The 12,500-nt window shown below is 52.4% G+C and overlaps 1 protein-coding gene across 3 annotated transcripts in view; it reads left to right on the top strand.

Moving 5' to 3' along the window:
• The window catches only part of LOC140418131 (copine-6-like), a 581,759-nt gene that overhangs the window by 252,019 nt on the left and 317,240 nt on the right, over positions 1–12,500 (top strand). For all 3 annotated transcript variants that reach the window (XM_072501545.1, XM_072501543.1, XM_072501544.1), the window contains 3 exons: positions 7,082–7,264; positions 8,562–8,636; positions 12,117–12,191. In XM_072501545.1, the coding sequence (XP_072357646.1) occupies positions 7,100–7,264; positions 8,562–8,636; positions 12,117–12,191 (315 nt within the window). In that variant the 5' untranslated portion in view covers positions 7,082–7,099. The remainder of the gene's footprint in view (positions 1–7,081; positions 7,265–8,561; positions 8,637–12,116; positions 12,192–12,500) is intronic.

Here is a 12,500-nt window from a genome sequence, read left to right as displayed (position 1 = left end):
TCCTGGGAGTGTTGATGGGGAACGTGTAGAGGGAGCTTTACTCTGTATCTAACCCCGTGCTGTACCTGTCTCGGGAGTGTTTGATGGGGACAGTTTTGAGGGAGCTTTACTCTGTATCTAACCCCGTGCTGTACCTGTCCTGGGAGTGTTTGATGGGGACAGTTTTGAGGGAGCTTTACTCTGTATCTAACCCCGTGCTGTACCTGTCCTGGGAGTGTTTGAAGGGGACAGTGTAGAGGGAGCTTTACTCTGTATCTAAATCCGTGCTGTACCTATCCTGGGAGTGTTTGATGGGGACAGTTTAGAGGGAGCTTTACTCTGTATCTAACCCCGTGCTGTACCTGTCCTGGGAGTGTTTGATGGGGACAGTGCAGAGGGAGCTTTACTCTGTATCTAACCCCGTGCTCTACCTGTCCTGGGGGTGTTTGATGGGGACAGTGTAGAGGGAGCTTTACTCTGTACCTAACCCCGTGCTGTACCTGTCCTGGGAGTGTTTGATGGGGACAGTGTAGAGGGAGCTTTACTCTGTATCTAACCCCGTGCTGTACCTGTCCTGGGAGTGTTTGATGGGGACAGTGTAGAGGGAGCTTTACTCTGTATCTAAATCCGTGCTGTACCTATCCTGGGAGTGTTTGATGGGGACAGTGCAGAGGGAGCTTTTCTCAGTTTCTAACCCCGTGCTGTACCTGTCCTGGGAGTGTTTGATGGGGACAGTGTAGAGGGAGCTTTACTCTGTATCTAACCCTGTGCTGTACCTGTCCTGGGAGTGTTTGATGGGGACAGTGTAGAGGGAGCTTTACTCTGTATCTAACCCCGTGCTGTACCTGCCCTGGGAGTGTTTGATGGGGACAGTGTAGAGGGAGCTTTACTCTGTATCTAACCCCGTGCTGTACCTGTCCTGGGAGTGTTTCATGGGGACAGTGCAGAGGGAGCTTTACTCTGTATCTAACCCCGTGCTCTACCTGTCCTGGGGGTGTTTGATGGGGACAGTGTAGAGGGAGCTTTACTCTGTATCTATCCCCATGCGGTACCTGTCGTGGGAGTGTTTGATGGGGACAGTGTAGAGGGAGCTTTACTCTGTATCTAACCCCGTGCTGTACCTGTCCTGGGAGTGTTTGATGGGGACAGTGTAGAGGGAGCTTTACTCTGTATCTAACCCCGTGCTATACCTGTCCTGGGAGTGTTGATGGGGAACGTGTAGAGGGAGCTTTACTCTGTATCTAACCCCGTGCTGTACCTGTCCCTGGGAGTGTTTGATGGGGACAGTGTAGAGGGAGCTTTTCCTCTGTATCTAACCCCGTGCTGTACCTGTCCTGGGAGTGTTTGAATGGGACAGTGTAGAGGGAGCTTTACTCTGTATCTAACCCCGTGCTGTACCTGTCCTTTGAGTGTATCATGGGGACAGTGTAGAGGGAGCTTTACTCTGTATCTAACCCCGTGCTGTACCTGTCCTGGGTGTGTTTGATGGGGTCAGTGTAGAGGGAGCTTTACTCTGTATCTAACCCCGTGCTGTACCTGTCCTGGGAGTGTTTGATGGGGACAGTGTAGAGGGAGCTTTACTCTGTATCTAACCCCGTGCTGTACCTGTCCTGGGAGTGTTTGATGGGGACAGTGTAGAGGGAGCTTTACTCTGTATCTAACCCCGTGCTGTACCTGTCCTGGGAGTGTTTGATGGGGACAGTGTAGAGGGATCTTTACTCTGTATCTAACCCCGTGCTGTACCTGTCCTGGGAGTGTTTGATGGGGACAGTGTAGAGGGAGCTTTACTCTGTATCTAACCCCGTGCTGTACCTGTCCTGGGTGTGTTTGATGGGGTCAGTGTAGAGGGAGCTTTACTCTGTATCTAACCCCGTGCTGTACCTGTCCTGGGAGTGTTTGATGGGGACAGTGTAGAGGGAGCTTTACTCTGTATCTAACCCCGTGCTGTACCTGTCCTGGGAGTGTTTGATGGGGACAGTGTAGAGGGATCTTTACTCTGTATCTAACCCCGTGCTGTACCTGTCCTGGGAGTGTTTGATAGGGACAGTGTAGTGGGAACTTTACTCTGTATCTAACCCCGTGCTGTACCTGTCCTGGGACTGTTTGATGGGGACAGTGTAGAGGGAGCTTTACTCTGTATCTATCCCCGTGCTGTACCTGTCCTGGGAGTGTTTGATAGGGACAGTGTAGTGGGAACTTTACTCTGTATCTAACCCCGTGCTGTACCTGTCCTGGGACTGTTTGATGGGGACAGTGTAGAGGGAGCTTTACTCTGTATCTATCCCCGTGCTGTATCTGTCCTGGGAGTGTTTGATGGGGACAGTGGAGAGGGAGCTTTACTCTGTATCTAACCCCGTGCTGTACCTGTCCTGGGAGTGTTTGATGGGGACAGTGGAGAGGGAGCTTTACTTTGTATCTATCCCCGTGCTGTACCTGCCCTGGGAGTGTTTGATGGGGACAGTGGAGAGGGAGCTTTACTCTGTATCTAACCCCGTGCTGTACCTGTCCTGGGAGTGTTTGATGGGGACAGTGTAGAGGGAGCTTTTCTCAGTTTCTAACCTCGTGCTGTACCTGTCCTGGGAGTGTTTGATGGGGACAGTGTAGAGGGAGCTTTACTCTGTATCTAACCCCGTGCTGTACCTGTCCTGGGAGTGTTTGATGGGGACAGTGTAGAGGGAGCTTTACTCTGTATCTAACCCCGTGCTGTACCTGTCCTGGGAGTGTTTGATGGGGACAGTGTAGAGGGAGCTTTTCTCAGTTTCTAACCTCGTGCTGTACCTGTCCTGGGAGTTTTTGATGGGGACAGTGTAGAGGGAGCTTTACTCTGTATCTAACCCCGTGCTGTACCTGCCCTGGGAGTGTTTGATGGGGACAGTGTAGAGGGAGCTTTACTCTGTATCTAACCCCGTGCTGTACCTGTCCTGGGAGTGTTTGATGGGGACAGTGCAGAGGGAGCTTTACTCTGTATCTAACCCCGTGCTCTACCTGTCCCGGGGGTGTTTGATGGGGACAGTGAAGAGGGAGCTTTACTCTGTATCTATCCCCGTGCTGTACTTGTCCTGGGAGTGTTTGATGGGGGCAGTGTGGAGGGAGCTTTACTCTGTATCTAACATCGTGCTGTACCTGTCCTGGGTGTGTTTGATGGGGTCAGTGTAGAGGGAGCTTTACTCTGTATCTAACCCCGTGCTGTACCTGTTCTGGGAGTGTTTGATGGGGACAGTGTAGAGGGAGCTTTACTCTGTATCTATCCCCGTGCTGTACTTGTCCTGGGAGTGTTTGATGGGGGCAGTGTGGAGGGAGCTTTACTCTGTATCTAACATCGTGCTGTACCTGTCCTGGGTGTGTTTGATGGGGTCAGTGTAGAGGGAGCTTTACTCTGTATCTAACCCCGTGCTGTATCTGTCCTGGGAGTGTTTGATGGGGACAGTGTAGAGGGAGCTTTACTCTGTATCTATCCCCGTGCTGTACCTGTCCTGGGAGTGTTTGATGGGGACAGTGTAGTGGGAACTTTACTCTGTATCTAACCCCGTGCTGTACCTGTCCGGGGACTGTTTGATGGGGACAGTGTAGAGGGAGCTTTACTCTGTATCTATCCCCGTGCTGTACCTGTCCTGGGAGTGATTGATGGGGACAGTGGAGAGGGAGCTTTACTCTGTGTCTATCCCCGTGCTGTACCTGTCCTGGGAGTGTTTGATGGGGACAGTGGAGAGGGAGCTTTACTCTGTATCTAGCCCCGTGCTGTACCTGTCCTCGGAGTGTTTGATGGGGACAGTGTAGAGGGAGCTTTACTCTGTATCTAACCCCGTGCTGTACCTGTCCTGGGAGTGTTTGATGGGGACAGTGTAGAGGGAGCTTTACTCTGTATCTAACCCCGTGCTGTACCTGTCCTGGGAGTGTTTGCTGGGGACAGTGTAGAGGGAGCTTTACTCTGTATCTAACCCACTGCTGTACCTGTCCTGGGAGTGTTTGATGGGCGCAGTGTAGAGGGAGCTTTACTCTGTATCTAACCCCGTGCTGTACCTGCCCTGGGTGTGTTTGATGGGGACAGTGTAGATGGAGCTTTACTCTGTATCTAACCCCGTGCTGTTCCTGTCCTGGGAGTGTTTGATGGGGACAGTGTAGAGTAAGCTTTACTCTGTATCGAGCCCAGTGCTGTACCTGTCCTGGGAGTGTTTGATGGGGACAGTGTAGAGGGAGCTTTACTCTGTGACTAACCCCGTGCTGTACCTGTCCTGGGAGTGTTTGATAGGGACAGTGTAGAGGGAGCTTTACTCTGCATCTAACCCCGTGCTGCACCTGTCCTGGGAGTGTTTGATGGGGACAGTGTAGAGGGAGCTTTACTCTGTATCTAACGCCGTGCTGTACCTGTCCTGGGAGTGTTTGTTGGGGACAGTGTAGAGGGAGCTTTACTCTGTATCTAACTCCGTGCTGTACCTGTCCTGGGAGTGTTTGATGGGGACAGTGTAGAGGGAGCTTTACTCTGTATCTCACCCCGTGCTGTACCTGTCCTGGGAGTGTTTGATGGGGACAGTGTAGAGGGAGCTTTACTCTGTATCTAACCCCGTGCTGTACCCCTCCTGGGAGTGTTTGATGGGGACAGTGTAGAGGGGGCTTTACTCTGTTTCTAACCCCGTGCTGTACCTGTCCTGGGAGTGTTTGATGGGGACAGTGCAGAGGGAGCTTTACTCTGTATCTAAACCCGTGCTGTACCTGTCCTGGGAGTGTTTGATGGGGACACTGTAGAGGGAGCTTTCCTCTGTATCTAACCCCGTGCTGTACCTGTCCTGGGAGTGTTTGATGGGGACAGTGCAGAGGGAGCTTTACTCTGTACCTAACCCCGTTCTGTACCTGTCCTGGGAGCGTTTGATGGGGACAGTGTAGAGGGAGCTTTACTCTGTATCTAACCCCATGCTGTACCTGTCCTGGGAGTGTTTGATGGGGACAGTGTAGAGGGAGCTTTACTCTGTATCTAAACCAGTGCTGTACCTGTCCTGGGAGTGTTCGATGGGGACAGTGTAGAGCGAGCTTTACTCTGTATCTAACCCCGTGTTGTACCTGTCCTGGGAGTGTTTGCTGGGGACAGTGTAGAGCGAGCTTTACTCTGTATCTAACTCCGTGCTGTACCTGTCCTGGGAGTGTTTGATGGGGACAGTGTAGAGGGAGCTTTACTCTGTATCTAACCCCGTGCTGTTCCTGTCCTGGGAGTGTTTGATGGGGACAGTGTAGAGGGAGCTTTACTCTGTATCTAACCCCGTGCTGTACCCGTCCTGGGAGTGTTTGATGGGGACAGTGTAGAGGGGGCTTTATTCTGTTTCTAACCCCGTGCTGTACCTGTCTTGGGAGTGCTTGATGGGGACAGTGCAGAGGGAGCTTTACTCTGTATCTAACCCCGTGCTGTACCTGTCCTGGGAGTGTTTGATGGGGACACTGTAGAGGGAGCTTTACTCTGTATCTAACCCCGTGCTGTAAATGTCCTGGGAGTGTTTGATGGGGAGAGTGCAGAGGGAGCTTTACCCTGTACCTAACCCCGTTCTGTACCTGTCCTGGGAGCGTTTGATGGGGACAGTGTAGAGGGAGCTTTACTCTGTATCTAACCCCGTGCTGTACCTGTCCTGGGAGTGTTTGATGGGGACAGTGTAGAGGGAGCTTTACTCTGTATCTAACCCCGGGCTGTACCTGTCCTAGGAGTGTTTGATGGGGACAGTGTAGAGGGAGCTTTACTCTGTATCTAACCCCGTGCTGTACCTGTCCTGGGAGTGTTTGATGGGGACAGTGTAGAGAGAGATTTACCCTGTATCTAACCCCGTGCTGTACCTGTCCTGGGAGTGTTTGATGGGGACAGTGTAGAGGGAGCTTTACTCTGTATCTAGCCCTGTGCTGTTTGAATCTCAATGCTGCGGTCTCTGCATGCTCAGTGAGTCCAGGGGCTTCCGTTCCGCTTGCTTCTTCGCTGAGTTGACGCGGAGAATTAAAATCAAGAGAAGGGTTCTGAAAATAGTTTATTTTGCTGCAAGATTAGCTATTAGGAGCTTGATGCCGATCGGTTGCCACGGCAACCTGCCGCGTTATGACAGCTCGACTATGCTGCTTGTGTGAGCTCCGGCAGACGTCGCCATGGTTACCGGCCCGATCTTAACCCATTCAGGCCTAGCGCCCACTTCTAAGGGGAGGGGGGTGGGGGGGTGCTGGGGGGTGGGGGGGGGGGGAGGAGGGTGCACCCCGCAAGCCCTGGGCAGGAAACGCGCAGGCTTTATTCTCGGCCTACACCGACTTGATGCCGAGGACCCAGATGCGCGGGTGGCCATTGAAATCATACAAGGTCCCCCGCCTCCGTAACGTCGCCCAACCTCACTCCAAACTCCGTCTCGCCTCATCGGCCGAGGGCCCCCTCTCCCACGCCTCCGCTCCCTCCAGAATAGACTGTTCCCCCAACCCTCCCCCGTGTAACCTCCTCCAGCCCCTACAACCCTCCCTATCTCTGTAACCTCCTCCAGCCCCTACAACCCTCCCTATCTCTGTAACCTCATCCTGCCCCCTACAACCCTCCCTACCTCTGTAACCTCCTCCAGCCCCTACAACCCTCCCTATCTCTGTAACCTCATCCTGCCCCCTACAACCCTCCCTACCTCTGTAACCTCCTCCAGCCCCTACAACCCTCCCTATCTCTGTAACCTCCTCCAGCCCCTACAACCCTCCCTATCTCTGTAACCTCCTCCAGCCTCTACAACACTCTCTATCTCTGTAACCTCCTCTAGCCCCTACAACCCTCCCTATCTCTGTAACCTCCTCCAGCCCCTACAACCCTCCCTATCTCTGTAACCTCCTCCAGCTCCCTGCAACCCTCCCTATCTCTGTAACCTCCTCCAGCCCCTACAACCCTCCCTATCTCTGTAACCTCCTCCATCCCCTACAAACCTCCCTATCTCTGGGACCTCCAGTCCCCTACAGTCCTCTGTGGGAGTCGGTAGTCACAGCGGGAGCTGAGGGGAAGAGGGGGGTGGCAGCCGGAGGGGGCTTGCATGCAGCGACGACAATGGGCCGAATGGCCTGGATGTGGGACGGGCGGTTCCTGGCTGACGCCCCCCCTCTTGCCCTCTTGCAGCTGGATAGGACGGAGGTGATGAGAAGCAACCTGAACCCAGTCTTCTCCAAGATATTCTGGGTGGACTATTTCTTCGAGGAGATGCAGTCGCTGATGTTCGAGGTGTATGACGCCCAGACCGGGGGCGAGACCTGCTGCACTGACGACGATTTGCTCGGAGCGGCCCAGTGCACTCTGGGTCAGGTAACGCTCACCTGTGACTCGGAGGGGGAGGGAGGGAGGGATGAGGGAGCCTGGGGGAGGAAGGGAGGGAGGCGGAATCTGCGGGAGAGGCCCTAAAATGGGACTGGCACCGGGCGCCGGAGAGCGAGTGAGTGTGTGTGTCGGTGTGAGTGTGAATGCGTGTGAGTGAGAGTGTGTGGGTGAATGTGTGTGTTGGTGCGTTTGTGAGTGTGAGTGACTGTATGAGTGTGTGTGTGCCTGTGAATGTGTGTGTGTGTGAATGCCTTTGAGTGTGAGTGTGAATGTGTTTGAATGCGTGTGTGAACGCGTGAGAGTGTGAATATGTGAGTCTGTGCATCTGTTTGTGAATGTGTGTGAGTGTGAGTGCGTGAGTGAGTGTGAATGAGAAAGTGTGCATATATGTGTGTGAGTGTGAATATGCGAGTGTGTGCGTGTCTTTGTGAATGTGGGTGAGTGTGTGCGAATGTGTGTGAGTGTGAATGTGTGTGTGAGTGCGAATGTGTGTTTGTGTGAATATGTGAGTGTGTGTGAATTGTCTGGGTGTGTGAGTGAGTGTGTGTGTGTGAATGTCTGAGTGTGAATGTGTGAGTGTGTGTGTAAATGTGTGTGAGTGCGAATGTGTGTTTGTGTGAATATGTGAGTGTGTGTGAATTGTCTGGGTGTGTGAGTGAGTGTGTGTGTGTGAATGTCTGTGAGTGTGAATGTGTGAGTGTGTGTGTAAATGTGTGTGAGTGCGAATGTGTGTTTGTGTGAATATGTGAGTGTGTGTGAATTGTCTGGGTGTGTGAGTGAGTGTGTGTGTGTGAATGTCTGTGAGTGTGAATGTGTGAGTGCGTGTGTAAATGTGTGTGAGTGTGAATGTGTGTTTGTGTGAATATGTGAGTGTGTGTGAATGAGTGTGGGTGGGTGTGAATGTGTCTGGGTGTGTGAGTGAGTGTGTGTGTGAGTGTGAATCTGTGGGTGTGAATGTGTGAGTGTGTGCATGTGTGGGTGTGGATGTGTGTCAGCGTGACTGTATGTGAATGTGTGTGAGTGTGACTGTGTGAGTGTGTGTGAATGCGTGAGTGAGTGTGTGTGCAAATGTGTAAATGCGTGTGTGTGAATGATTGCGAATGTGTGTGTGTTTGAATATGTGAGTGAGTGTGTGTGAATGTGTGTGTGAATGATTGTGAATTTGTGTGTGATTGAATACGTGAATGAGTGTGAGTGAGTGCGTGTGTGTGAGCGTGTACATGTGTCTGTGTAGATGTGTGTTGACGTCATTGTGAATCCCGCTCACACGACATTACTTTTGCAGATCGTCTCGCAGACCAAAATCACCAAACCCCTGATGCTGAAAAACGGGAAAAGTGCGGGGAAATCCACAATCACCGTGAGTCAATCTTCCCCCTCGCTGCCTCTTTAACCGACAGGGGGGGACAGACAGAACAGGGCCTGGTGTTCTCCATTACCACGCCATGGGCCGGCGGGCTCTCAACTCCAGCCCCACAAGCCCCAAAGTGAATTAACCAAAATAGCTTTCAATTACCAGTGAAACAATGCTCACCAATACAGCGACACAATAAGCCTTAACCGCTATCGTTTGCTCCACGCAAATAACACCCAGCTCAGGTCACAATCCATTTTTAAATGCAGTTAGCAGACAGAGGAATACTTCATATAAAGCGATGTCTTGGATAAACGCTTTGAGAGAAAAAGAGAGAGATCCTGCAGGAACCAGCTTGTAGATTCTTGCCCGTCTCAATGACTGTTTAAACTGTCAGCCTTTAGAATTTCTCTGCTCCTGTTCATGGGCAAATATTTGAACTGAACTGCTTTGAAAGTATGGTGTTCAGGGCAAGATCCTGGCATGGATAGAGGATTGGCTGACTGGCAGAGAGTGGGGATAAAGGGGTCTTTTTCAGGATGGCAGCCGGTGACTAGTGGTGTACCTCGGGGTCTGTGCTGGGACCACAACTTTTCACGATATACATTAACGATCTGGAAGGAGGAACTGAAGGCTCTGTTGCTAAGTTTGCAGATGATACAAAGATCTGTAGAGGGACAGGTAGTACTGAGGGAGCAAGGGGGCTGCAGAAGGATTTAGACAGGCTAGGAGAGTGGACAAAGAAGTGGCAGATGAAATACAATGTGGAAAAGTGTGAGGTTATGCACTTTGGAAGGAGGAATTTAGGCATAGACTATTTTCTAAACGGGGAAACGCTTCGGAAATCAGAAGCACAAAGGGACTTGGGAGTCCTTGTTCACGATTCTCTTCAGGTTAACGTGCAGGTTCAGTCGGCAGTTAAGAAGGCGAATGCAATGTTAGCATTCCTGTCGAGAGGGCGAGAATGCAAGACCAGGGATGTACTTCTGAGGCTGTATAAGGCTCCCATTTGGAGTATTGTCAGCAGTTTTGGGCCCCGTATCTAAGGAAGGATGTGCTGGGGCCTTGGAAAGGGTCCAGAGGAGGTTCACACGAACGATCCCTGGAATGAAGAGCTTGTCACACGAGGAATGGTTGAGGACTCTGGGTCTGTACTCGGAGTTTAGAAGGATGAGGGGGGATCTTATTGAAACTTACAGGATACGGCGAGGCCTGGATAGAGTGGACGTGGAGAGGATGTTTCCACTTGTAGGAAAAACTAGAAACAGAGGACACCATCTCAGACTAAAGGGACGATCCTTTACAACAGAGATGAGGAGGGATTTCTTCAGCCAGAGGGTGGTGAATCTGTGGAACTCTTTGCCGCAGAAGGCTGTGGGGGCCAAATCACTGAGTGTCTTTAAGACAGAGATAGATAGGTTCTTGATCAATAAGGGGATCAGGGGTTATGGGGAGAAGGCAGGAGAATGGGGATGAGAAAATATCAGCCATGATTGAATGGCGGAGCAGACTCAATGGGCCGAGTGGCCTAATTCTGCTCCTATGTCTTATGGTCTTATGAAAAGAGGCTCCTGGTCTATCCACAGAGATCTAACCTCACTGTATTAAGAGCGCTGTCTGTTGACATCCCAATCTCAAAACTCTACTTCCAAACTGAGAAATTCAATACCTGACTGCTACGGCCCTGGCTCCTCCTATTAACCACAGAGAATCCCAAAGAAACCCTACAGTGCAGGGACCGATTTTGGGACCGGTGAGGGGCAAGCAGCGGCGCCTGGTGAAAGTCCCGGCTCCCGTGCCCATGGTCCTCAGATGCACTCACGTCTGACCCGCTATTAGCCCATTATCTGACGGCCTGTTTTGTTTGGCCGGGTCATAGGCCACGCCTGCGCACGGGTATGTTTTTCCAATTAAGGGGCAATTTAGCGTGGCCAATCCACCTACCCTGGGTTGTGGGGGCGAAACCCACGCAGACACGGGGAGAATGTGCAAACTCCACACGGACAGTGACCCGGGGCCGGGATTCGAACCCGGGTCCTCAGCGCCGTGAGGCAGCAATGGCGCCACCGTGCTGACGCGTGCGCACGGCTGGTGACCTGCAGCAATCGCACCGCAGAACGCGGCGCCGGTCGTGCGCGGACCCAACCCGCCATGCGTGACCCCATAGGGCACCCTGGGGCCACTCCTTACCAGTCCCCCCAGCCCTCACAGGAGCCCCCCCCCCCCGGCTAGCGGCACGGATCCCGGGAAAGTGCAGCGTTGCTGGACACATTTCGCGGCCGCATGGCTGAACCACACGTGCCCCGCGCCGTCGAGAACTCGGCCCATCGGAGGGGAGAAAGCGTCGCGGGAGGGCTGGATGATGACACCATTTTGCAGGGGGGGGGCGGAGCTTGGCTGACCGGCAATGAACCGGCACCGTCCCCGAATTTCCCGCCCAAGCCGCTTAATGCAAACAAAATCCGTTCACCCATACTTTTACGATGCTTTAATCGCACCTCTGCCTCCAAAGAAGCCTAGCATGCCTTTCAAAGCAGGATTTTAAGAAAACATGACTACCAAAACACTTAACGAGGTGCCCTGAGCAGCGAGACGAACAAAGAACAAAACAGGTTCACAATCCTATCCAACTTTATTCACAATTCTCTCACTCGCACGGAATGTGACTCAGACGCACAATTGAGCTCCAGGTATTACCCGTAGTGTAGGAGGCTGGCTGGATGTGGACAGCTTCACAGGGCCCGGAACCCAGGGTCCCTTCTTCTCGCGATGGCCGTGCCTGGGGGACTCCCAGAAGATCTGCTCCGACGTTGCTCCTTTTGTACCGGTCCTGCGAGCCCTCAGTCCTAGTTACTTGCCCCATCCAGATCTCATCTCGTTAATGGGAATAAACAGGGTACTCCCGTTCAGCCAGGCCGATTCAACCGAGATCCATGGTCCTCTGGGACACGAGTATCTGACCCGCTATTAGCCCATTATGGAGTCTGGCGGCCTTGTTTTGTTTGGCCCGCTGCCAAGCTGAGCCTCTATGTCTGGAAGTTAGTTACATATTCGTTGACAGGTCTTGCTCATCTGCATAAACGTTCCGGGTCTATGGGTATTGTCAGCCTGTTCCCAGTGGGGTGGGCCCAGAACAGGGGGTCAGTGTACGGGGATACCATTTTGGACTGAGATGAGGACAAACTTTTTCAGTCAGGCCATCAGAATCCGTAATGGGCTAATAGCGGGTCAGAGGGCGGCGAACCTGGGGAATTCTCGACAGCAGAAGGCTGTGGATGCCAAGACACTGAATGCATTCAAGAAGGGAAGTGATCGATTTCGAGACTCTAAAGGCGTCAAGGGGTGTGGAGGGAGAGCGCTGGGAATATGACGCCACAAGTGGCGGGGCAGGCTCGATGGGCCGAAACGCCTACTCGGTGTTCCTGGTCTAGAGTAAAGGATTCCCCACGAACCTGGTCTCTCTCTCTCTCTCTCTCTCTCCGCCAGATCACAGCTGAGGAAGTTTCCGAAACGAATGACTACGTGGAGCTGACGTTCAGCGCACAGAAACTGGATGACAAGGTGCGGCCCACAATCCGGAAAATTCCATCGGAGGGGGGGGGGGGGGGGAAACGGAGGACGACCGAACGTCCTCCAGTGCGAGCAGGCAGTCTTAAAACCCCCACCTTCCCCCTCCCCCCCCCCCCCCGCAACCATTTAAATTTATAAAGATTGGCCTCATTAATACAATATTAATTGGCTTTGTATAATTCATTACCACTTGTACAGATATTCACAGCGTCGTTTCTTATTGGACTATTTTCTTTACGGGGTACAAAAAATATGTTAAAAAAAGGGGGATGTAGTGATCTGCATATCTGTATGTTAATG

This window comes from Scyliorhinus torazame, chromosome 5 (genome assembly GCF_047496885.1).
Source record: "Scyliorhinus torazame isolate Kashiwa2021f chromosome 5, sScyTor2.1, whole genome shotgun sequence".
Classification (NCBI taxonomy): Eukaryota; Metazoa; Chordata; class Chondrichthyes; order Carcharhiniformes; family Scyliorhinidae; genus Scyliorhinus; species Scyliorhinus torazame.
The sequence above is the reverse complement of the archived record's forward strand: the minus strand, read 5'-3'. Positions and strand labels throughout refer to the sequence as shown.